General features: G+C 37.1%; 1 protein-coding gene and 1 pseudogene across 3 annotated transcripts in view; one reads left to right on the top strand and one right to left on the bottom strand.

Moving 5' to 3' along the window:
- Positions 1 to 826: 826 nt before the first annotated feature.
- The window catches only part of SLAIN1 (SLAIN motif family member 1), a 53,165-nt gene continuing 26,289 nt past the window's right edge, over positions 827 to 27,702 (bottom strand). For 2 of the 3 annotated variants that reach the window (XM_039886928.1, XM_039886930.1), the window contains exons 3-8: positions 17,077 to 17,226; positions 15,846 to 15,995; positions 13,415 to 13,756; positions 7,720 to 7,875; positions 3,609 to 3,891; positions 827 to 1,913 (exon numbers count right to left, since the gene is read on the bottom strand). In XM_039886928.1, coding sequence (XP_039742862.1) covers positions 1,838 to 1,913; positions 3,609 to 3,891; positions 7,720 to 7,875; positions 13,415 to 13,756; positions 15,846 to 15,995; positions 17,077 to 17,226 — 1,157 coding nt within the window. In that variant the 3' untranslated portion in view covers positions 827 to 1,837. The remainder of the gene's footprint in view (positions 1,914 to 3,608; positions 3,892 to 7,719; positions 7,876 to 13,414; positions 13,757 to 15,845; positions 15,996 to 17,076; positions 17,227 to 27,702) is intronic. The other variant, XM_039886929.1, reaches the window with a different exon arrangement.
- Positions 21,811 to 21,928, top strand: LOC120622353 (uncharacterized; annotated as a pseudogene).

The following is a 27,702-nucleotide window of genomic DNA, read 5'->3' as shown; positions in this document are numbered from 1 at the left end:
TAACTCTTTAATTTCCTCCATAGAATAAAAACTCATTTTTTTAAAAATGTACTAACTACATGTGTTCGTAAGAGGAGAAAACAGTAGTGGAAGAAAGATTTTTGAGATCAGGTAAACTTGGATTCAAAAGTCAGCTTCACTATTTACTAGCTAAATGTGTGTGCAAGGTTAATGTCACATCTCTCAGGCTCAATATCATTTTCAAAATGGTGATACCAGTTGATGATTGTATACAATATCTAGCCCAGTCTTGTCACAAAAGAAGTGCCTCATAAATATTACTTCCTTTTGTTGTCCCCTCCTCCACTCACATTTAAAGCACAAGCTACTTTAAAGCCAATGTTTTAATTCTAGATAGAATTATGTATAAAGGCACACTTTTTTAAAAATAAAACTCTCTAATGCCCTGAGGTAGAACTCTATTTTTGAACTTAGCATTAAAAACATTGCGTTTTTAATATTAGTACCTTTCTATATTAGTACCTTTAGGTGAAAAGTTTACTAATATCTGTCAAATATAATATGGAATGATCACTTGCTGATACTAAGTATTTCAAGTCCAATCCTCATAAAATACTAAAATCTAATGTGTTCATCCATAATAAATGTGTTTCTGGGTAACAGGCTACTTGAGTTCTAATAGCCCTTCTAAATGGGACTAAAACTAAACTTCATAAGTATTTTAGAGAAAGAAATAATTTTTATAAATGTAGATATTGCATCTACCTGCTTTAGATATAAATGCCCTATACAAGAGCATAGCAACATTACAGTGAAATATATCTACGGTGTTCATAAGGTTTATGCTGCACATTCATGCGTGACCTGATATTGCTGAAATAGTCTTTATTTCTGAACATTCCAAAACAGCAGTGTACACACAGTAACAAATATTAAGTCATATACCATAAGAAAAGCATTCATTAGTGCAAATGGATTTTGTAAAAGGTCTATCAAAAAGATTTATTTGCTTTAAAATGCATTCATTTCCAGAAGCATTGTTAATAAAACATTACAGTTTCATCTTCTGTAATAAAGTTATTGAAAATCAATTGTGGTACAGTAGCAAACATTGCAGGTATTAAGTGCAATGAGCTTGTGATGCCATTATAAATATGAAACCCATGTATGACAATAAATTAACAATGAAAAAGACACCATTTAACTTGCTGTCTGGCTATCTCCTTGCAATGCTTCAGATTACATTGTGCTCATTCAACATAAAATTATGTCTCTCAAATTGTATGGTGGATTTTTGCTGATATATCCCTAGAGCTAAAAAAATAGTACCTTACCACAAAAATATTTTTATGGCACAAAATTTAAGTTGTTCCATAGTGGCTCACATAGGTGTAAAAAGAAATAGGCACAAAAAATAAAATTCCTGTAAACTATAAAAAGTAAATTTCAAAGCATACATTATAGAACACAGTTGCAAATATGCAATGTATTAAAATACAGAACATGAGAAGATGTTTAGAACACATAAGTAAATTGAACAAGTTACTTTAAAAAATTCATATGGCAAAGAAAGCATTATTGATACATCTCAATTCTCAAAAAAGTGTTCAGGTACATAGCAGTTCTACAAAAACTTCCTAGATCTAAGTGTCACAATACTGCAACCATGGATTTGAGAATGGTGCAGTATCTCAGGCAAATATTTAAGTGCAATAATTAGTCTCTGGAGATTGGTCCATTGAAAAACAATGCAGTAAGTAGGTTAAAATGCAAAGTGGGGAAAGACTATGCCGACATCCACTGTTACCCAGCCAGCTGGGTAACACGACCCTCATTTCCATTTCTTTCCCATTCTTCAAGGGTATATAAAACCACATCAGTAGCAACCATCTCTCCAATTTCCGTCTCTCAGAGTGCTGAGTGAAGACAGTGGCTTTGGAGGCTGAAGGAAACTATAAAGGTAAGAAAAAAGGAACCAGATTGTTAATAACCCCATGAGTCACATCACTTACTGCTCTCCTGTATGTGCTCCTCCACTCTGGTAATGACAACCTGTTGGCACTTTCCCAGGTGTACTTTGTGTTTCACACTTCTGGAGTTGTGCAACATGCTCATCTGCTGGCAACCCAGTTCTCTGCAGTACCATGCACATTGTTATGTGCACAAGATTAGCAACATAAGTGAAAAATGATCAATATCCTTAATGCATAAAGAATATTTTTAAATCAGAAAGAACAAGATAAACTCAATAGAAAAGTAGCCTAAAAACAAGTGGTTACTTCACTGACTACAAATAGCAAATTAACATGAAGAACTTTTCAACTTTACAAATAATCAAAGATTTGCCTAATGGATTGGCAAAGAGTTTATAAAGAGTAATTCCCACTGTTTGCCTACATTTGGGAGAATGGATCCTCTCACGTAGTCTAGCAGTGGCAATCTTTCCAGGAGGTTAGTCTGGAGACACGTACCCTACTCAGATGTAAACATAACACAGCTGTGCATTTACTAGGGGAGGATAAGCCAGAATTTATTAAACAAATATGCACCAAAATTATTTCTGTATTAGTAGTAGGATCATAGGTCAGCCTTTATCTTTCCATAGTTTCCGAATTTTTGATCTGAGCACCTATTACTTCTAATCAGAAAATAAAAAGCAAAGAGATTTATACATACCAAAGCATAAATATAAAAAAATTACTTGTTCCCATATCCCTTTCAAACTTTACTACGGTTCGCTCCCTCTCCTCCTCCATATCTTCACTTCCTGTACGAGCTGTCCATATTTACTGCCTCTATTGTCTCATCCTCCAAGCTCAGCCCACTTTTATAGATTTTTTTAAAACACTCCAGGATATCCAGGTTCAAGAAGGGTACCTCATAACCATGAGTTCATCTAAATTGTGTTATGCAAGTAATCTAGAATTTGAGGGGAAAATGCTACCTAGATCATACTGAACTTAAAACAACATAAGCTAAATATCACTAAGATGCTTTTTAAACCATGAGTGTAAAGGAAAAGTGTGTGTGCGCACATGTACCTACATTTTGCTCCCTTTGATAAAAACAAAAAAATTGATTCAAAAAACATTTGCACTCCTACTCTGTGCTGGGCTTGGCCTTGGCATCAGGGATAGAGAGCAGTGAACCGAAGGCCAACTGCCATCGCCCCCACCCCCACTCAGGAAACCTGCATTCTTGTGAGGAGAGTCAGACCATGAACAAATAAGTAGACTGTATAGTCCAGCAAATGGTGACAAATGCTAAGCGGGGAAAACAGAGAAGGGGAAGGAGGCCTTACAACTCTTGCAGGAGCTGCAGTTTTGAACAAAGGTGTCACCTGAGCAAAGCCCTGGAGAAGGAGGGAAACAGGCCATGCAAACGCCCTGGGGGAAGGAAATGCAAGAGCTCTGGAGATGGAGCTTACCTGGTAAACAAAAGCAAACTGAACCAAGAATCAACTGATGAGGGAGGAGGGGACCTGACCACACAGGACGACCCACCCCATCACCTTTTTAGAAAGAGGAGAGCGCAAGTCAGGCCAGAGTAGCATGACCTACTAGGGTGAGAAAAGGCAAGATGGTGCTGGGAGCAGTTTCTAATTTCCAACTGCAAATGAAGTTAGACCAAGGACCAAAGATTCTTACCTTCTAACGGGTTGTGCAATTTTGCTTCGAGGCAGGTTACTCCCATTTATTGCCAAAGAAGGTCTTGGAAGTGCACTACGGCCCATCATCCCAGAAGCTGTAGCTTTGTTTGGTGTGGGGATTCCAGTATTGGAATATAACTGTAAGCCGTTGGATAAAGGCATGTTGCTGCTACCTTGAACGGTGGGACTCACATAGGCTGTAGCTTTAAGAGGCTGTCGGACAGACACTGGGAAATGTCCCACGCTGTGGATTCTGTGTTGAAGCTGTCCTGGTGATGGAACTAGAAAAGAAAACATGCAAGTGAGAGAAAACCTCTACTACTATACAACTCAGAAAGTGTGTGTTAAAGTCAACAGTCTATATGGTGTACGAGCTTATAAATATATATAAAAATGAAATGTAAGTTCCAGACAGCATTTAGGACTGGAAAATTATAATTCTTGACAAGAGGGTCTTCTATTCTGTTAATCGACAACATTTTTGAGTGCCTAACTATATTCTATTCTCAGAACGACCTCCTTTAACAAATTTGAGTTTTCACAGGACAGTTTCTTTCCTGCTTAGAAGACATTAGGATTTCTTGATGGTTGCTTTGGGGATGATTTCATGAAAATAAAACAAGGGAAAATTTAGCTGTGATTATAGAAAGGAAGACAGAAGTGACACTGGTAGGTACAAACAGCTTAGTTTTCATCATGACATTTACCTATCCCATGGGGTTGGTGGGAAGATTGAGTTAATCCGCATGAAGCCTTACAATGGCACTTGGCATGTAGTAACCACTCAGCAAGCACTAGCCATTATTACCTTGATTATGATAGTAAAATCTATAAAATGAAGGGACCTCTCTGGGTAAGAACCCTTAAAAACTACATCAATGTACTGGCCCAACAGTGTGTACCATTTCCCATTAAAAAAACAAAAAAACTGTTCAGCAGAAATTTTTAAATGTTTCCAATCCTCCAAGGGAAAAAATTCAATCATAAATTTAACAGAAACTTATGGACACAACTCTGCCCAGTACTTACCATTCAGTTAAATAGGAACATATTGTTTTCTAAAATAGTTTAGCTGATTATAAACTTAAGCACAGAATATATATATTTCTGAAATAAAAACAGGAGGGGAGAAAAACAAAATGTCTATAGTTATAGTATCTCTTGAAACTCTTAAAAATTAGTTTTGCTCAAGTATATAGTAGGTGAAATCTATATCTAAGAATGCTGATGTACAGGCAAAGTCATCAAAAAATTCAATGAAAAATAAGGCCTATGTAAGATTCTGCTGTAGTTCTCCCCATCAAGTTTTTGGGAAACAGAAATTCTGTGTTGGGGCTGACACATCACCTCTAAGATCCTTTCTAACCAATTCTACAATTAATTTAGTAGCTTTTAACCATGAATGTTTCGGTACATTGGCTTCTCATTTCTAACAAACGTACCACACTAGCGCAAGATGTTAACAGAAAATTGGCAGGCGTGGCGGGGGGTGGGATGTGGGAATATGTGGGAACTCTACTTCTTGCTCAATTCTTCTGTAAACCTAAAACTGCTCAAAGTAATTATAAACAATATTTGAATTTGTCCCAATTTCTTATGAAACAATATCAAGTGCATAAGTGTTAAGTCTAGAGTACAATGAAATTTCAAAGCGAACACACTCACGTAATCACTATCCATATCAAGATATCAAACATTACCAGCACCTCAGAAGGCTCGCTCATGCCCCCTGAATGTGCCCTGAAACTATTATATGCCAATTGTAATAGATAAGTAAAAAAAAATTATTAAAAAAAAAAACTAGTTAAAATAGACATAATCCTAATTTCACAAACAAGAAAACAATCAGAAAGGATATATAACTTGCCCAAAAGCTTATGATTAAGATCCAAACTCAAGCACTGAACACTACAAATCCAATGTTCTTTCTCTGTGATGCTGCCTTTCCATCTTCCTCTATCCTACCTTTGTTCTTTCCTGAAAGTAAAATGGTCCAGAACTAGAAATCTTCATCATATAGTTTTAGAATGTATAAAGAATATTTGCTTAGAATGCTTAAGAATAAAAGTAAATGAGAGCAGAATCCTAAGGTATGAATCAAGTTTATGCTGACCTTCTACCACACATTAACACCCTTCTCAGGTTTTTTTCCCTCTCATTATTTCCATTTTCTTCATTTCTTTTACATTTATTAATTGGAGTTCTGTAAAAAAGAATTTCCCCAATTCTCTATTCAATGAAATATGGACCCATGGTTATTTATTGTAAACTATGGATTATAATCCTTCAATATACTTATTACTCAATGGCTCGAACTGTTCCAGGTTTGGTCAGTGGGAGCTTCTTCAAGTTATTCCCTATATCCTTCAGACGTGTTCTCATTTTTTGATTATTTCCATCAAAACTAGCCATTCTTTGTACTGTATATTCTATTCCGTTTAAGTTAAATACATGTTTTGGGCACTCGAATCATGCTATTAACCCACACTGAGTTAGAGTTAACAAAATTCTTAATTATTACCATATTCACTACTGTCAAAATCATTTTCCCATTCTATGCTTATACTGTTGACTTCCGTGCTCAAGTATAGAACTATTTATCTTAGATTCCATCATGATCTATTTGGCCCATTGTCCTAACCTCCTGACGTAAAATGTGTTAGCAGTCCTCTCGGTTTCCCCCATCGGCAAATTTCATAGACTGTCATCTGTTATTTTTACACAAGTCATTAATACAGATATTAACAGGTTAAGCCCTAAAATACAATACTATACCATTTTTTTTATTCATTCATTCAAACATTTACTAAGAGCTCAGTATGGGCCAGGCAGCATACAAGGTTCTGGGGACATAAAGTCAGGTAAACTATGGTCCGATTCGAGAGGGAGCTCGTAATCTAGAGTGAAAGATAAGCATAGTGACAGTGAAGTAACTGAGTAACAGAGGTGAGCCCTGAAAACCTAATCCATACTAGATATGTTTTGTGGGCACATGGGGGAGTCTATTGGGGTCATCAATGGAATCTTTTCAAAGTGAGTGGTATTTGGGCTGCATTATAAAGATAGTAAGAGTAAACTGGTTGAAGAAGGGGTGAGAAGAACAGCATGAGGGCATCAGAATATCACAGTAGTTAATCTGAACTCTTTCCATCTCTGTTCCTTTGCCTGCGTCACCTTGGACAAACTGTTACCTACCCGTCTAAAACTTTCCTCACCTGTGAAATGGGAACAACTACCTCGTGGAGTTGTTGGCAGAACTAAATGAGAAATGAATATGAACCAGTCAGCATACTTCCTCATGCAGAGTAAAGGTTATCATTTTGTCTTTGGGAACTATGACATAAAGAAATGAAGGACTATCACATGTTGGGGAAATACCACTTGAGTCCCAAAATTGGATCTGTCAAGGGAGAAAGGCCACAAACCACTCTGGGTGCAGATTAGACGTCTGGTTGGCTCTGAACACACTCAGGCCTCCCAGGTTTGGGCTTATCAATCCTGGGACTGTGACCTTGAGTTTGCATCCCAGGGGTCAGCCTCGGACTTAACTCCAGCTATCTGTATAGGCAGCATTAAAAGGAATGGGGGAGGGGGGCGCTGGACATGGAAAAAACAATTCCCAACAAAGGGAAAACGCGAAACACCGGAGTGACGCTCACGGCCCTGCTCGTGCTCATTTGTGGTGAGCTCAAATGGAGTAGATAAATACTACTTTAGCTATAATCAAACTTCATTTTGTAGGGGAAAAAACTTTGGTGAAAAACACCACCAAAGTAACAGGTAGTGTGCTTTCTTCAGAGAAAAGGTATCAGTTAGACAGAAAGAGGTAGATCTACAAAGAAAACAGATTATTTTGTATGATGAGTGGACAAATTAATCACTATTTAGTGCTATCCTTGGATACAAAGGATTACATATAATTTACTAATTATTAATTGGTAATAGGCACTGGTAAAAATATTGCTCAATTATAATGATGAATTACAAAAAAAAGTCACAAGGAGAAAAGCATTTTGTAGTGTTCTCAAGGAAAAAAATAGAATAGTAAGATATTTTCCTAATGATGTTACAACTAATTAAAAATTACAAAATAAAAATTGTATACTTACTACAAGATTGTACTCTTGACATTCCATTTCCAGCTCCATGTAAGCTTGAGTCAAAACTCTGACTATTTCGCACGGTTACTGGAGAACTAACGTTGCTACTAACAGCAGTTGTACTTGGCATCCGAGCTAGATTAGGCATACTTCTTCGGAGCTTGTCTAGAAGAGAAAATTTAACTGAGTTAAAAATCACAAATTTCATGCATATTAAAACACTAGCTTTCAAAAGTAAATATAAATATCAGTTGTATTTTGCTCAATAACAAGAATTATTCTGTGCATTATGAATTATAACAAACTAATGGAATTAAACTCCTGTATAGGAAAACACTCAATATCTCCAGACTTAAAACACGAGGGATAGTCTAATCATTAGCTATTTGTTCCTATACGATAAGTAGATAAAACTGTATTACAGTGAGATTAGAAAATGATCTTACAGCTATTTAGTTTTTCTAAAAAACACTAGAAATTGTTACATGCTAATAAAAAACCTAGAAGAGTCAAAACCAACACTGACTCTTTTGCTAACATATCAAGGTGGAAATTATTAAAATTAAATTATAAGATGTTTTGAGATATTCAGTAATCACATCGACAGTACCACATTAACTTCCCAAAACGTTTTAACTATCATGAGTATATGCCACCAAACCTTTGGAGACTTGAAGAAAATGCTTCCGTTTCTTTCTCCTTGCTAGGTACATTTTCTGCCACTAAGGGGCAGCAGAGAGTCACACACAGCTCAGCGTTGCTGAAAAGTAAAATGAGCCACAAGACTGCAACTATATAATTTTCTTTTTATTAACAGACACTCCCACCCTCCACAAAAAAAAAAACAAAACAAAAACCTAAGGTATATCAGGTCACTCAAGATCAGGACACAAAGGATGTATCTGACACTAAGCAAAAACCCATTCAAGTACAAAACCGAATTCATTTCTTTCTGCCCTTCACACACAGCTCCTTTTACATTATTTAGATCTGACTGTAGCTCTAACCAGCAAGTCACCTAATCCAGAAATCTGGAGACTTTCCTAAGGTTCGTCTCTCTTCTACACGCTTGACTCCGAGTCCTCATAATTTTGTCTCAAATATTTAATGAATCTTCCACTAACCCCTAGTTCAGACCTCATTATTCATCACATTTTCACTAAATCCTCTTAACTGGTCTCCATGTGCCTTGTCTTGTTCCTCCAATCTATCTTCCATAGAGCCGGTTCCACTGCTCGGAGCACAAACACACATCTAGTCACCACCTTAAAACCCTCCCATTACTCCTCCTCACCTTCACCTGAAAGCCCAACTCTGGGCATGGCCTAGGTGAGACTCTTCAAGGTATCATCAGCTCTACATACATACTTCTCCAGCCTCATCTCTTGCTACCCCTGCCTCTCAGCCACTCACAGTGGACAAATGAGGTTCCCAAGTACTCCACGCTCTCGTGCCTGTGAGCATGCTTGTCCCCCACCTGGACACCCTTCCCTACGTTGTGAAATGAATAAGTAAGGGAACAAATATTGTGTATTTACTACATGCCAGGTGCTCTAGAAGATGTTAGGGCTACCAGAGTGTATTAGATACAGTCCCCGACTGTCACTGAGTTTATAGCTTTGACCAGTATTTCTCAATCTATGTTTCCATTACTGATCCTAAGGAAGAAAACTAAATTTAACATTTAGTTTAGTTTCTCCCAAACTAGAGAAATTAATATTAAAGAATAACATTTTGAAAAGATTGCATTGAACTTTGGAGAACCACAAAACATTGTAACATCGCACATTTTTCACATACCCCTAACTCTATTAGATATTTTTATCTTTATTAATAATATACCCTAAAACACTAATCAGGTCACTCACGTTCATGGTCATTTTCTTTCAAGCTAAATCAGAAAACAAATGATATATGTAAATAACAATCCAAAAATGTGCTCAAGGGCAAAACTAAGCTCATCTTTTTTTTTTCCTGTTCACATACTGCTCATTCTACTCTGCTTGCGCCCACTTGCTGTGCCCTGTCCAGCAACTTTAGCCTCCTTGGGGTGGCCTAGGGAAAAGACAGAAAATTAAACAAGTATAGTAAGTATACTTATATGATAAGCATGAGAAAGTTTAAGAAATTGTGAAGAATAAGACCAGAAAGAGTATTATATCCATCTATCTAATTTTTTACTAATTCTTTAAGAATTAGCACAACTAACCACTCCTTAGAGGTTTTCTGTATACCACCTAGCTGAGGGATCGACCACCTACACATTTCCTTACTCAATGTGCTCAAATACTGCCAGTGACTATTAGATTTCTTGACTATTTTCCTTATGAGTTCCTTGAGTGAGGCCTACTCTTAACAACAACTGGATCCTTCGAATATCACAATGACTGGCATTAAAAAGTGAGCCTCTATCAATACAAGACTAAATTTCTTAGACTGTATCTATTTAAGCAGCAGGGAGGCAAGGAAAAATAATTATGTTATTTAGAAAATGAATTGAGTTTATTCTTAAAATTTTCCCATTTACTACAAAAATGTTCATATATATAGAAGTGCTGTAAAGTAGTATCATAAACATCTGTATGTATTCCACCTAGGTATACTAGTTTTCATTTTGCCATATTCATTTCCATATGTATATGTACATTTGTTTGCTGTTAAGTGACATAAAAGCCACAGACCTCGACACTTTAACCCTAAATGCCGTCTCCCTCAACTTTAATATGAGGCTATGACTTTCATTAAGCACAGGGAATACACTGTCTTCCTGATATTATGAGCTTTAATAAATTAGTCACTATCATTCCTGCTGTTTTCTTTTAAATTTAAAACCTGAAGGTTCTCGGACACTTTGAAATCTTAGGAATCTCCTAAGAATAAAAAAATACTACAGAATCACAATATTGTCCTGATATGCAAGTAAATTAACAACAGCTTTTAATAATCCATACACAAAATTTTCCAGACATCTCAAGAATGTCTTTCATATTTTCCCCCTAAACCACTAAATCACACTCCAATCAAGGTGCACACATTAGACTTGGTTGTTACGTCTCTAATCTCTGTTAATCCAGATGTATCCATCTTTAAAAACCTATCTTTACTCCTACTTAAGCATCGAGTTTCACAGAGCTTTAAATCTGCAATGTGCCCTTAAAAATAAAGGTTTGCAAGTGTAAATATTTAGAACTCTTCTCTGGGAGCTAAGCTGCGGTCTGCAGGCGGTGTCGGGGACCATCTGGAAATGAGGTACCCTATCCTGTCAAACAATTTGGAATATTTCAATGGCCAAATCTACTTTAAACATTCAAGGAATCAAAAATAATGTTCTATTTCTATCCTCACAAAGAAATCAGAAATTTTTGCTCAAGGACTGGAATGTAGCAGGGAACTGGAGGAACAACCCAAGGAAAGATTTCGAGGAGTTTTCTCATATGAAAGCAGCATCAAAGTCCCTGGAACAAAGACTAAAGAGTCCAAGGGAATCAGGAGATCCCTGGTCACCACCAACAGTTAGATTCAGACCTCCAGTCTAGACAGGGTTTGAGGGGTCCTCGGGCTGACGCTGATGATGCATGCCACCAATAACTTCTGCCACGCCCTAAAATTACTTAGAAAGAATCCTGCAAGATTTAGTCATCTGGCGAACTCCTCCAAACATGATTCTTTTAATTCTACGACCCCTAGAAATCCCAAGAACTTTTAAAAACCATCTCTTCTGAACCTAGACAGTATAGGACCTATGGAGGCAATAAATATAAATAATGCATTTCTGGTTTGTTTTTAATTATTTTTAAATGCATCAATGATTTAACAATTATTTCCTCCTATTATTTTAGTAATTTAGAAAAATATTTGATAGCTTAGTTTCAAAGTTACCATTTTTATTTCATAATTTTGTTCAAATAACATTCCATGGTAACAAATGAAGGCTCTGTTACCTGAGTTTTGTTAATAAGTTTTTTGCTTTTTTTCTTTTAAGGGGATGGCGGAGGAGAGAGACATTTATTCACTTTCTTCAGCACTTTTACTCCTGGCATGGTCATCATGGTCATCATCTCATTTTTCCCTTAGGTTGGAAGAATATGTACCAGATGGTATGATGTAAAATTATGCCTACATTTTCTAAGAAAGATATTTTGTTCACAATTTATAGTCAAGAAAATCAATGGTTGGAGCCACGAGAAACCTGTGAAAGGTATGAGGGTAGGACAGGACTAGAACTCGGGGTCTGTTGGATGTCAGAGCCTGCTCTCTCAACCACTAGGTTAATTTGTCAAAGTCTAATTCAGAAAACTGCTATTGTATTCCATCTTCCTTTGTAGGAGCTCAGACATTTTAGGAACAATAAAACCACCACAGTTGGACACTAAGCTATGATCTTCTCCGTTTTCCCAGGTACAGGGAAATCTAACCCTTTTCATAATGGTGCTTAATGTAAGTTAAAACCACTTTCCTAAGGTAAGACAATCATCCCGTCGACAATACCAATCAAGGTGCAGACCTGGCATCTGTCTGACAACTAGAATATGATGTTCTAAGACACTTGACAAAAAAAACTCTTAAGAAACAAGTCTACGTGCCCTTTCCCTTCACTGTAAAATAAAGCTATGACTTTCATTAAGCACAGGGAATACACTGTCTTTCTGATATTATGAGCTTTAATTAGTCACTGTGACATTCTTTGGCTGCCAAGGTTTTCTTTTAAATTTGAACTCCGAAGGTAAGAGAAATTGTGACTAAAATTTTTAGAATTTCCAAATGACCTCTCAATTAGCATGAATGAGACAAGTACAGAGGAAGAAAAGGTAAAAACTAAAAACATGGTAACATGATGACAAATATAATTTGGTTTTGCAATATTATAAAATAACCTGCTTGAGCACTTCTGTCTCCAGCTGAGAAAAAAACCTGTGTAAATACGGTTTGTTTCTCTACATTACACGGATTTGTGTGTGACTGATCATTAGTACAAAAACATATTGGGCTTAGAATATTACATGACTTCTCCCTATAGTTTGTTGGGAGTCAAAGAGTATAACTCCTGGGAGTGGAGAAGGAAGATAAATAATGAAGACGAAGATAGGAAAAAAAAAACACAAAGAGAATAACACATATTCCAACCCATGTTGACATTATGGCAGATAAACCGTCCATTAACACCCCAAATATCAGCTGCCATTGCCTTACTGCTACCCAGGTCTTAATTCTAGACATCGGGAATCAGAGGGAAAGACACATCCTAATTCCGCCTAAACCTGGATGTAACAAGCAGCATCCTCTCCAGGCATCACTGTCCATCCATCATTCTGTGCCAAGAACAGGCAGTAAAAGATGGAAGGTTGGGAGAAAGGTGCGGAAAGATGCAGCAAAGTGCCTTGGGCTGCGTGGAGCTCCACTACAAATTCACAACCCTGCCCATCCTACGGCTAAACCAGAACAACATAAAGGTGTTCCACATTTATGACACATTCTGAGCCAGCTACTTCACAGTGGTTTTCTCGAAGCTATACGTCAATAAATCAAGGTCACATTATCAGAAGTTGGTCATTTACAGATTTAAATTTAAACCAAATTGACAAGGTCTTGAGGATGTACTTAATAAATCTGGGAAACATTTACCAATTATTTGCACAGACCTTAAAGCACATATGACATTGAGTACCTATGAAAGATCAAATACCAAAAGGGCATCCTAACTTACCTCCACTGGTCCTATTTGGTTGCTGATCTGGAGTCTGGGCTTGAGGTGAATAATACTGTTGCTGCTGGTAATTATTTGAAGGGAAATACTGGGAACTGGGGCTCCTCCTACACTCCCGAATGCTGGAGAAAGTCTGTGAATGGGGAATTCCTCTTTGGAAAGGTGAGCATCTTGGAAGACGAGGCTGAGGTGGTGGCAAATGATCAAATTCTTCCTCATCCTCCAGACTGAATCGATCATATTCTTGATCACTACATGTCCCCTTTTTTCCTGAACTCAATGACACACTGGAACTATGTCTTGACACAGATGCTGAAGTGGAAGCGTAATCTTGCCTGAGACCTATAAAATAACAAGTAGTCATATTATGAGACTTCTCAAACTAGTGAAAAGTTCCAATTTATTAAATATTAGACAAAAATTTGTGCCCAATGATTCAAATGGAGACCCATTATGTTCTTAGTTTATTAAATTCCAAGAAAATAGATACATTTATCTACTAAGTAGATGTCTAAAATTAGACTATTGTTTTGCAAAAAGATTGCCCCAATTGCAGTGAAGATTAAATATAGTACTGCTACAGTTCACCACCAACCAATGTCTGTCAATTTCCCCAAATGATCCCTTCTGAACTCTGGAGAGTTACTTAGAAAGGCTACTTAGGAAAAACTATTCATCATCATTATAAACAGTTTGCTATGAGCTAAACAATTAAAATAATCCAATCTCTGCCCCAGCAGGAACCCCTCCTGACTCTCACCCCACTCTCAGTCAAAGGAAAGCTCAAAGCCTGCGGTGTATCTTCTAATGGGGTCACCTCTCTTTTGTTCTTTTTGTTCCTAATATTATCTTTTTCATAGCATACTGACATTTCAATGCTGCACTAGTTTTGGGTCATCTTAAATGACAACCATCAAAAACAGTAAAATTGGAAGTTTCTAGTTATTCATCTCACTACTAATACCACAGTTTTAAAAGTCTATCCCTGACTATTTAACTTTTGAAAACTGACATCCAATCTTTTAGCCATACAGATTTAGAAAGAGTTACTGTTAGTCTACTGTTACTAAATAATGACATAATATGACTACTTTTCCCCCAAATGTATCCTAAGTTCTGTATAAGCATTATTAAGTTTCTCATAGTAGCCTTGACTAATTCTGAAAGCAGGAAATTGTTATGCTTAAATGAAACTTGGCTGTTTCAGCTTATGTTGGCCTGAAAAGATAACTCCAAAACAAGCTTAGCTCAGTTCTGTGATTTACATCTTGTGCCTTTTGATGCCATTAATATCCTTGAAGTAGTTCACTCCCATGTTATTTGTTGTAACTTTACTGCAGAGCCAGTGGTAAACTGTCCCATTTCCAATAACCTTGTCTTCCATAATTATTTACCTTGAGAAGTATATCGATGCATTTTAATTGAATTTTATTAAGATAATTATACACTCACATGCAGTTGTATGACACCATACAAAAAGGTCCTCTGTGCACTATGCCCAATTTCCCCCAATGGATACGTTTTACAAAATTATAGAACAACATGACGACCAGGACACTGGCAATGATACAAACCCATTTTATTTGGATTTTCCCAGTTTTACTCATGTGTGTGTGTATGTGTTAGTATTAAGTTTTACACAGGTTTATCACCTGTAGGATCAAATATCTGCCACCAGTGTCAAAATACTGCACAGTTCCAAAAACCTACAAAAATAAAACACACACTGCTCCCCTTTTGTAACAATATCCACCTCCCTCCCGAGATCCCACACCCTATCCCTAACCTGTAGCCACTACTACTAAACTGTCCTCCGTCTCTAAAATTCTGTCGTTCCAAAATGTTATATAAATGGAATTGTACAGTGTAGAAGCTCTTGGGATCATCTTTTTTCAACTCAGCATAATTCCCAGGAGATCACCCAAGATGCCACATTCATCCACAGCTTGTTCCTTTTTATCACTGAGTAGTGCTCCATGATATGGAGGAACCACTGTTTCTCCTACTGAAGGACATCTGAGTTCATTCTAGTTTCTGGCTATTACAAATAAAGCTACTGTGAACATTCATGTACAGGTTTTATATAAACATAAATTTCCATTGCATTGAGATAAATGCCCAAGAGTGAAACTTACTGGACTTTATGAAAAGGGCATGTTTAGTTAAGACACTGACAAACTGTTTGCCACGGTGGCTATACCAGTAATGTCTTAACACCAATGTGTTTTGATCAGAGTAAGTCCAAACACCTTGCCGACGCCCATGACAGTGTGAGAAGCATTTAACTGCTCCATCTGCGAGGTAGGCCAGTATGAGAGAATCTAATCGTCTGCCCACCACTTGAGAAGAAATACCTGACGACTCTCCACACCCTCACATTTCAAGGAGAAGCTTCTAATTTAAAAAGTTTTCCAGTTTAAAAAGAACATACTTTCTTCTTGCAGACGAGCCATGATCTGCACATCTGTGAGGTCCTGTAACTTATAGCCCATGGAGATAGAATCATCCTCCAATTCTGAAGTGCTCAGCTCACTGTCTATAGATGACTGGGGGCTGAGAGGGGAGCCCCTCGAGGTGTACCCTAAAAAACAAAGGAAATACATTTATTGTTTGGTCTAAAGAACTAATATCTATTTATGCTTTATAATTCATGTTATCGACAATTTTTGTCCAGTTTTCACGATACAAATTTTTGTCCTACTGTCATGAAATACACATCTGCACGTGTTCATAATTCGTATATACAATACCATTTTCTTTTTTTTCAAATTCAGTTTTCACAATTAAAAAAAATCTGTGCTATATACTAAAAAAACTGTTAACAGATCTTTTTTCACACTAAGAAAAAAATTATTAATGTTAAAATCGGCATTTCACTACATAAGCATACATCTAAAGGCACTGTGCAGAATACATGTTCACTTTCGATTAATAATCAGATATGCCTATCTCTGGTAGTAATTATTACATATTTTAAAATTGAATTTTAATGTGGTCCATTTTTTAAACAGGTACAAATAGTGCTACAAATATGAATATCACATATAAAAGGCACACATACACACACCAAAGCATATACAAAACCTTCCTAATTGAGAGCAGAATATCACATGAGACTTGTAATAACTCATGAAAGTGAAAAATCAATGGCCTGAAATAAGAACCAAGGAAGAAAGGACCTGAAGGCAGAAAACTGTAGGAATGGAATTACACCGATGCTGAGACAAGTAAGGAAATGGTGAGACCTTCAACTCAAAAATCTACCACGACTATTTTTTCTATGTAACCCTAACATAAAAAGCTACCAGAAAAATAAAATTTAAAAGAACAAGATATATAATAGGCTTATATTCACGAATCATAATAAAAAGTACTTGAATTGTGTTTGGCATTTAATTTTAAAAGCATGTTAGGCATTTGGAAACACAACAATATGCATAAATTATTGCTAAGGAAGACCACCTACTACACACAACTGAAAGCAGTAGGTTAATTAAAGTATAACAATGTTCACTTTTTTTTGTACCCAAAGAAAGTATGCAGCACAAACTCCCCATTATGATAAGATTACCCTCAAGTTTTTCAATGACAGATGGATATTTAAGCTGTGTTTAGTGACTGAATGACAAAGCAAGCGGCTAGTCAAGGAGTTGAAATATTACCTGTTCTTTCAGGTGTTAGTATTGCTTTATTTGAGGTTTTAGAGAAGCTGGGAGTATTAATGCCATTGCTATAAGGGCTGAGTCTTGCAACAGGACTATAAGGAAAAGCCAGTGAGACATTTGAAGAGAAGAGACTCCGCCATCGGCTAGCTGTCATAAAAGCAGAAAACAAACAGCAGCAGTTAGCTGTGACAGAGGCAGACGCTGATTTGTCAGAGGGAGAAAGGGAAGAGGTTAAAAAAAAAGTGAAAAGACAAAGCAACTTTTCATAAGAACATCTTAACTGACTTCCACTTATCTAGGGGAAACCGCGTAAAAAAAAAAGGAGGGGAGCTATTTGTGAATTAGGGTCCTATTTATACATCCATTAAAAAAAAGTAAATCAGTCTCATCTTGATTAAAGCCAATATGCCTGAAAACAATAAAAATTTGTTTTGAATTTTTACATTACATTTTCTATTTCTGTGCAAAGACTTAAGTATTTTGTAATAATATAAAGCTAGTGTAAAAAAATTATAATCTTTAGAAATTGTGGAAAATGTTCTCAATATTATCTATACACAGTCCTATATTTTTTCCTAACATTAATTTTCAACCCATTTAATATCAGAAAATGTTGTTCAAAAGTTTTTATAGAAACCTACTCTTAAATTATGAAAGAAACTTAAAGTGACTATTGCATTGAGTCTAAAACAAGATTTATGGAAAAATGATACAAAATCACGGAAGGATGTATGCCAAAATTTAATGACAGCATTTTTGACGACAGGCATAGAGACTAAGTGGTGGTGATCTGTTGGACTTTTTTCTCTTTATAAAATATATTTTCCAAAGTTTCCATATTGAACATATATTTATGTAACATTTAAAGGCAGGATTATACATATTACTTTACTACTATAAAATAAGAAACCAAAAAATTTTACCTGCAATAGTAGATGATCTAATTCTTACATTATTTTACCTGGCCTAATTAATGTATTTCTCTCCTCCAAAATTACCAACCCCTTGCTTTTTCTAAGTTCTTGGAATCATGAAAAAGACCCCAAACTTTAAAAACTTGAGTACATCACACCAAACATTGCTTACCCTCCCTTCAAGGGATACAAATTACTGTGCTTGTAAAAATTCACTTTCCTAAACAAGCAATCATTTAGATATATACTAATGCGGGATGAGAGGGAATAAATAAAAAATATAAATTAGGATAAACTTCACTTTAAGCAATAAATACATTTACATTTGCTGAAAATTTGATAAAACTTGAAAAAACACATATAAAAAGGACTGATTTGAAACATTCCCCAAATCACTTAATGAGCAATGCTAATGAGCAAACAGATGAAAAATGTTTAAAAATGGGCAGTGGGGTAGGGAAAAACAATGGATGTGGGTAGTCATGAAAATAATCAGCTCTAAATTGGGACCTTTAAAAGCCTTGTAAAGTATAATCAGGGTTACTGAAAAGAGCAAAATATTTCCTTTAACTTGAGCAAGAATTCTTGAGATTTAAGTACCACCCCATTACAACAACTACATTAAAAAAAAAAAAATCTTTTCCTTATGTAGGTGGAAGAACTAGACAAGGAAACATCAGCATTCACAATGATTCCACTTTCAGAATTTTCATAAGTTTCATGAAGCGGGCACTGCCATGAAGCCTCATTCCGAACTGACTGCAGTCACACCACATATCCGAAATGCAACTGTGGTTAAGCAGCCAGAGCGGAGACTTTCAGAGCTGGCACACCCAGCTTCCTAGCTCCTAGATATGTCCACCTGATTCCAAAGCACACTGACAAATGAGGGGAAAATGCAACACAAACTAGGGAGCTGTTCTCACATTTTCAACATCTATTACTCAAAAGTTTCTCATGAAAAATTCTATACTGAAAAAAAAAAAAAAGATCAATAGTTCTTTGTGATTGCTAACTTGCTTAACAGACAATGTTATTTTATACCAGTTTGATCATTCGCCAGGCAAATTACAGTGAGTGCGTGTTCTCAGCCACAGATGCAGGCGGCAGCGCATCACAAGTAAACAGCATTCACCACTCTGCACAATGACTGCTGTGACCCAGCCTCCCAGCACAATGGCACAGTGATTGTGGCTATGACAGCAAGATCCCGACTAAGCACACAATTAGCATCTATTGCAAGAAAGAATGCTCTACATTGTCCTTTGGCATGGAGGCTTTTAAGAAGAGGGAGGAGGATTATTGTGGAGGCAAAGCTAACAAAACAACTATGCTACATCGGTGCCCAAGGCTGTGGTGGAGAAGGAGAGAGAAAAGGAGCGGAAGCCATCACATCCTACTATTCCCCACTACATAGCTGACGAATTGTAACAGGAAGCATTTTTACAGCGAATAAAACAAACGAGAACTTTTCATAGGGCAATTCTATGCTTTCCAATCAATTTAATGGGTTCTTTTCCTGTAAGGATGTTAAATTATTTGAGGCTCAATGATGATCAAAATGACCCTAAGAAAGAAGACAAATTTACTACAGAAGAAAATGAGTGATAAACTTCTGAACAAGGTACATTTTCCTATATCTGTACTCCAAAGTTCTAGCTCTAAGTAAAGGGCTTCTCAAACTCAGAGATGCCGTGGACTATATGTTTCTTCATTTAATTTCAACACCTTGGATAGCAGAGAGTTGGGCCTAAACATGATACACTGATTAAATTTCCTATCACACTTGGCAAAGGTTTTCTTTCTCAAATGCCTTAAGTTAAACTGCCTCCTGTATGCTCTCTGCTTTCTGCATGCTCTCTATAGTGCTACTGCAACTTTTAAAAATTATTTTATTAATTTTCTACATCTTTATTTCTTTTTATTATTTTCCCTTAATCATAAGCATGCACCTAGAGAAGCACAAACTAAAGCAAATTTACAGAAATCCCACTTGAATCATAGTTCGACAGCTCAAAGCCATTACACATTCTAAAACTTCGGTGTAACACTACATCATCTGACAACCTGTTGTTTACGAGATTTGCCACTTCCTTGTCTCAGTGGTCTAAAATGATGAATGCTCAGACAAAAGGCAAAATAAGCCAGTCCCCCATAGTCACATTAAGTCTACAAGTCAATTGATTTCCTATGAGAAATCCTTGACCTAGGGAGGCATGGACTGAAGAAAATTTTGTTCCTGTCAGATATCCACTAAATAGTTTTGAATATGTTAACAAACCTTGAATATTAAAACATCCTGAGCTTCAGATATGATTTAGAAATGCCAGTGTGATGTATGTGCATAGAGGGAAGAAATTAAATAGCTCACATAGTTCACATCATATAATGCAGTCTGGTTTACATACTATTGCTTTTTTTTTTTTCCCCACGGCATCTTTCTTAATCAAGACACTTGCCACTTCTCAACAGATTACTGCAATATGTTCAATGAACTTCCAGCCACCAGCATTATCCTCAGCAAGCCTGTTCTGAACATCACTCCCAAAGCTGTTAGTCATATTATCTTAACTGTGTTACTTTGTTCCATTGGAGTGTTACAGTGGCTTTTCATCAAATACCTGAAAGGTACTGCCGGTCATCACTAGCACCCTTACCCACTATTGTGTCATGCCCACCACTAGTGCTCCTGAAACTTCCTTGTTAAGAATATACTTGCACTGGTTAAACTTTCTACTTTGTCTCCCTTGTCTAATGAGCATTTTCTATTGACATAAATGTTATAAATTACTAATTTGTGAACTGACCCCTCATCTTTCTGTGAAAAATAATTTGAGAATGTCCAAAGGTCTATTAATTTATTTTCTGTACATCTTCTAAGTTTCTTGACTTAAAAAATAACACATTCATGAGACCACCTAGGAAGACCGGGTGCTGTAAACAGTAAAAAAATAAAAAACAACACATTTGTATAGTTATTTTTGTACATCGTTAAGCAAAGTATGACTCCCCAAATGGATTTGATAAATGCTCCAGTGATAATATCAAGTAATGAAAAATTAAGAAAGACAAGTGACATGATAGGTTTAAGGAAGAATCTAAACTTATTTAATTCTCCACACTGAAAATTACTCTTTTGGCCACAAAAAAGTTCCCAGAAACAATGACATTCCTACCATGCCTTGATCATCTTTACCTATAGTAAATACAATAAATATCCAAATTTTTGTTAAATTTGTTCCTGCATATAATCAAAATCAAATTTAAGAAAGCAGTATGATAATTCACATAAAAGGAAAAAGTAACTTATCTACTGAAAATCTTAATGATAATCCTCAAAAGGTCAGTCCTGCATCAAACTAAGAGTTCAAAACTAAAGCAACACTGTAATATATTCTGGAAATAACTGTTTTCACTCTTTTCTCTTCACTACAGAAAGCCAGTTCAGTACCTACCTATGTCTGGCACATAATATGCAATCAGTAAATGTCGAATGTAGTCAAAATCTTGATAAGTTCACCAATATTTCCTTACTTCAAATCGTTCTACCATTCTCACCTTGACATCTAAATGATTTTGTCCAATTTCTTAAATTTACTACAACTATAATTTAGTAGAATACATTTGAGGACAAAGGTTAGTCGAGACATTTCATCCCAGCTAGAGGCTCACGAAAGAAATGCACCTGTAGGAGAACTTCGTTAACACGTCCAAGTTGCCGACCCTTCTGTGTGCGCATCTTCTGGTTTCCAGCTAAATGACTGTGTTACTAACGGCCAGGCCCTGTGACTGGGGTAACATCAAGGATAGTTAAACAGTCTACGGCCATGCCACCCTGAACAAGCCCCATCCCATCTGATCTTGGAAGCTAAGCAGGGTCGGGCCTGGTGAGTACTTAGATGGGAGACCACCTAGGAAGACCTGTGCTGTAGGCATAAAAAATAAAGGATTGTAAGCTGACAAAGTCCTTGCAAAGGTTGCCTTGCCTAAAAAAAAAAAAAAACAAAAACAGTTAAACAGGAGTTACTGTCTAGGATGAGCTAGTTCCTGCAACGCTGGGCTGCACAGGTAAAGTGAGCGGCTGTACCAAGAAAACTAGTTGGCAGTAAGCCATGTGGGAAGGCAACAAAGCTTCCTCAAATTTCTGAAATGCTACCATTTCTTTCATCCAGAGAAACCATTCATAAAACATCTGAGAGAGTTCAGTGAAATTTCCATAACCCTTACCATCAGTACTGTATGTAGCATGTGAGTTGGTTTGAGCTGGGTGAGGAGGTCTTTTAGTACTCTGACCCTTTCTAGTAGCTTCTAACATTGCAACCACATTTCTAATCAGGGTGCTATGGTCTGAATTTTTGTGTCCCCCTCCCCCTCTGAATTTATGTTAACAAGGTAATGTCCGAAGATGACGGTATTAGGAGGTGGGGCCTTTAGGAGGTGCTTAAGTCAGGAGGGCAGAGCCCTCACGAATGGGATTAGTGCCCTTAGACAAGAGGCCCCCAGGGCTCCCTCGCCCCTTCTATCATATGAGGACACTACAAGAGGCCCGCAACCCAGGAGAGGGCACTCACCAGGCCATGCCGGCACCCTGATCTCAGACGTCCAGCCTCCAGAGCTGTGCACAACGACTTTCTGCTGGTTATAAGCCACCCAGTCTGTAGAATTTTATCACAGCAGCCCGAACAGACTAAGACACAGGGGCAAGTTATTTTAGAAAACAAGCCCTACTTCTATCCTTTTTCTCCTTTCTAAGAATAAGGCTCTATAAGGCAAAATTGTAGCTTACAGAGACGATGTCTCATTCTGTCACATCCTGTCTCTCACGCAAAGCAGGTGATCCAGGATCATCACCCCATATGGATGGACTGATTGTGGCAGAAGAAATCAGTCTAAAGCACCCCTATAAATGTTTTCTTTCTTCAGATTTTAAGTCTGATGAAAATTCATTAAGAGCAAATTTTAAATTTGTTTTACTAAAATTCATAGAACTCACTAAATAAGTCGCAGTTCTGTATCACCTTACTCACGTCTCTCTTCTCAGCTTCCCAAATTCATATTCTCCATCGTTCCCGATCCAAGGTTCTGCATTGAGGAACTGTCCAACTATCACTTAAATCTTTAAAGGCAAAACCCTGTGTACCCCGAGCCAAAAAAAAAAAAAAGTGAAGTGCTCCAGAATTCAGACACTCGACATTTAGAAACCACATGCAGTCATTCATTTAACATTTTCCAACAGATACCAAAAAAAATAAAAATTAAAAAAGACCAGTTTCCAGCAGTTATCCAAATATCTTTCATAGATACACACAGCACATAGTTACTTCCTTGCTCTATAGTCATTCTGGGAAATCTGCCTGCCCCTATGCTCCCACCTGCTTTTTAAAAATCATTTCTGTATTCATTTGAGTAGGCATCCACCATGGTGGCTATAAAGTACCAGATGCTGAAGACAGAGATGTGTAAAATATGGTTACTCTTCTCCCCTCCTTCCTGTTCCAATTTCTAAAGACCAGCTAGAGCTGAAGACAGCCACGTTAAGATATAAGCATGATGAGTTATGGTAAGTGCAATGAAAGCACCATGAAGTACACTCAGCAAGGGGAAGACCGTGGCTCATTTTGAGGGAATCTAAAGACTTCACCAGAAGACATGACATTTAACATGGCCCTTGAAGGCTGAGGAGTCTATCTCACAGGGTTCAATGCCATTCTAGATAGAAATAACACACATAAAGCTATGGAGGTATGAAAAGAGCAGTGCAGAGTCAGGAAATTGCAAATATAGTTAGGACTGAAGCATCAGGTATACAGAAGAAGGGTTAGGGCTGGAGATTGGCAGGATCAATTTCTGCACTGTTGTATATAGTATAAGCTTTAATATTCAATTAGTGCTTTAACTTTGAGAAGGAGACATGACCAAGTATGTATTTTATGAAGACATAAACAGCCATGTAGATTATAGACTAATTGGGCAGAGGCTGATGACTGGGAGACTAACTAGAAGGCTTCTCAGTAGAGCTGGTGAGACATCACAAGGTATTGGATAAAGTATTAGCAGAATATTTGGTGAGAACATGTTAAGCCACATCTGAGCTAAAGTGGAGATAACCAGTGACACTATGAATACAAGACGTGGAGAAAAGGAATCCAAAGCTAAAACCATGGTTTCTAAAACACCAATGCCATCCATTAAGACAAGGAACATGAGATCAGCATGCTTAAATGGAAAAAAAATGAATGTAAGATCATTATAGGACATGCCTATCCACTGGTGTCCAGTAAGGAGTTAGAGTTCAGGGAAGAGGGCAAAGAGAAAGAGATCAGTGCATAGCAACAAATGAAGCTACAGGCATCAAAGAAGTCACCCAAGGAGAACATAAAGAAAGAAAAGAGAAGGGGCATAAGTAAGGAACATTTAAGAGAGGATAAAGGGAGAAAGGTCATTCAGAGAGAACTGTGGAGGCTCAAGGATCAGTGGAGCCCAAAAAGAACAAACATGAAGAAGAAGAGTTTGGACATGGAAGAAACAGTTAAAAGTGGGAATTACTGCAGAGAAGTCCTATAGAATGAGAATTAAAAAAAAAAAAAAAAAGGCTACTGGCTAGGAAAACTGGTCATTGATGAGAGTAGATTAAACAGAGGAGTTAAAACAGAAGCCAGTATTAATAAACAGGTCAAGCAGATATAAGATGAGGAAGAAATTACTCTCTCTAGAGACTTGGCTATTAAAGAAGAAAGAAGGTTGCAGCTGGAGTATGAAACTCAGGGAAGGAGTTTTAATGATAAAGGGGACCTGCATATTTATAGAACAAGGAGAACAGAACCAATGGAGAGGAGTCTACAGAAAAGAGAAAGTAAGATCCTGGAGATCAGAAGGCATGAGCGAGAGGAGTTAGAAGGAAGAGGTAAGGTAGAGGGGACAGCCTAGGAAAAGGGAGGGTTATTTCTTCCTCTGAAACACAGACTAAGATAGAATATAGAGGATATATGAGATGAAGATGGGTTTTATGGCCTCTCTTATCTGTAAGTTAGAAGGCAATAAACATGCTGAGAAGGCAGAGACTAAAGAAGCTGTGAAGTAGTAATAGCCCGGCCACCAGTGGGACAAGTAAAAGTGATTGCCTAGGAGGTCTGGAGAATATATCTCTGTAACAATACCAATCTCGACGTGTAAGCCTAAACAAAACATGAAGATACTAGCAATGTCTGTATTATGATTCTGTAAAGAGCATTTATGTCCTATGGATTTCAGTTTAGGCAGATGAAGTGTGGTGGCTGTACTGTTCACAGACATGTCAAAGTAAACTTTGTTATAAACAATTAAAAACAAAACAAAAACCCCTAGTGACTGAAGCTTATTTGCCACTGGGGAATTTTAGAGATCTAGGGTAAGATCTTGGTGAGTTGAGTTAGACAGGGGTCTAGAAGGGTTAGATGGATGCATTCAATGCCAATGAAAGTCAAAGATCACAGCAACGGGCTAACACAAGGGTACAAGGGTTGGCAGACATGTTCTGTAAAGGGCCAGCTAGTAAATATTTCAGGCTTTGCTGGCCATATGGTCTCTGTTGCAACTACTCAGCTCTGCCATCAAAGCATTAAAGCAGCAATACACAATACATGAATGAATGTGGTTATGCTCCAGTAAAACTTTATATATACCATAAATTGAATTTCATAAAAATTATGGATCATGAAATACTATTCTTTAGATTTTTGTCAACCTCTTAAAAATGTGAAAGGAACCATATAAAAACAAGTAGAAGGCCAGATATAGCATTCATTTGCCAACTCCTGGGCTAACATACAGACCCATTTTATGATGCTCACTCTGAAACACGCAGAGGATTAGAATTCTACCACACCGGTATTTCAGGTGTGAGACATAATAATGGCCGATGGCATATTTCTTTACTGCAGTTTCTCCTAACATTGTAATAAAGACCAATGAAAGACTAAAGACCAAGAAAGACCGACTGGACTAAGAATCTAGATGCCAGAGCTCCAGTCTCCACCCTGCCAAACACTTGTTCCGAGAGCTGGAGCCTGACAATCTAGCACCGTGCGGCTGCAGGGTTCCTATCTGAAAAAAAAAGGTAAGTTTGTCAGAGGATAATATGCAGAGCAGTGGTGAATATAAGACAGAAGTTTACAGCATACATTCTCAAACTATAAAGCACTTTAAAAAAAAAAAACTACTGAAAAGTTACAGCAAGCTGTAGCAGAAGCATTCTCTAAATTCTGAGGAAAAATGTTCTAGAAGCTAGGTAGGAATTTTCCTAATTCTTAGGCAGCTTAACCTGTTTTCTCAAAAAGATGCACTTTTTGAAGTCATGTTATTGAAACAATCTCAGACTAAATTAACTCAGATGTTACCAACTCAGAAGCAAATTACTGAACCTGAACCTTCAACAATTTTATTGGAATAAGTCAACAGTTCTCACTTATCCAAAGACTATCGCAGAGGAAATAAATGTTGCAAATGCCACATTTTTAAGAAATATGGTTTCTTCAAAACACAGGGTCCTAAGGTCATATCCTTGACTCTTATATTATATTCTTTACCACAAAGTCCTAAAAGTAAGATAAAAGGAAGCAAGCTTTCAATCCTTCTCCTTTTATTCTTTCTTTATACAGAGGGTAGGCAGCCCTCAGCACTAAGCCAAACAATGGGAGGAACTCGACTATATGGCCCTTGACTAACACCACTTACAGAGTGGTCTGCGATCAGGGAAGGGAGATATCAGCTCTTTTTAAAACTTTTTACTCTCCCTATATTGGCAGGAAGTTTTATCCAGAACACAGCATTCTGACCTAAACCACAAACCACCAGGGCAGGAAGACCTCCATTTTCACAATAATCCTCTCTAGCATAAACTTCCTAGGTGATGTTACATCTTTACATACCTAGATCCTACAGAAAATGCTTGGCACACGGATACACTCAGGTGTTTGGACTAGGCTTAAACAAAGGAACTATAAACCTTAGGCAAAGGTAGTATTTTACTGGTTCACTCTTATAAACTCTGTAGAGACTGAGGTATAAGTTTTCTGCAGAGGCCACATGTTTATGTCAAGCAAGCACTGCTGACTTGACTCCAACTTGAGCAAGCCCCCTGGAGTAGTAGCATATGGTTTGCAGCTTATCTGATCCACTAGTTTTATTGGGTAAACTTGAGCAGCATTAATTTCTCCACAGCTCACCATGACCTGATAAATAAGCATATGGGTTCTAGGAAGTCCTACTACTACTGTGAAACAGGTGTTCAGAGTGCTCTTACCGAGACAGACACAAAGTAAAGAGGAGTCAACTATTAGGCATTTATTTGCTAGTGTATTCACATAAGGAGAAGGACCAAGGAACTAGTAAATGATGTTCCTAATTGGTATACTTAGGGTCCATTTAATCAGGGTAAGTTAGTCATAATCAAGTCTCTCAATCTTCAAATTGTAGCTAGAAAAACCTGCTACGTTAATCGATCTTCCCACAGTTCATTCAACCTATGACAAATGTAATGACATAAAATTAGTAACCATGAAACATATACATACACCCCCATAACCCCAGAACATAGCAGATACTCAATATTTCAACTTCCAGTTGTATTCAAAATGTAATAATTTATAAAAATATGACTTTATACTACCGTTAAGAAACATATGAGTTCATTTAAATAATACCTAGAGCTTATCAAGAAAGTCATTTTCAA

The sequence above is a fragment of the Pteropus medius genome, unplaced genomic scaffold, assembly GCF_902729225.1.
Source record: "Pteropus medius unplaced genomic scaffold, Ma_sr-lr_union100, whole genome shotgun sequence".
In the NCBI taxonomy this organism is placed as follows: domain Eukaryota; kingdom Metazoa; phylum Chordata; class Mammalia; order Chiroptera; family Pteropodidae; genus Pteropus; species Pteropus medius.
This window is presented reverse-complemented; position numbering and strand designations above follow the sequence as displayed.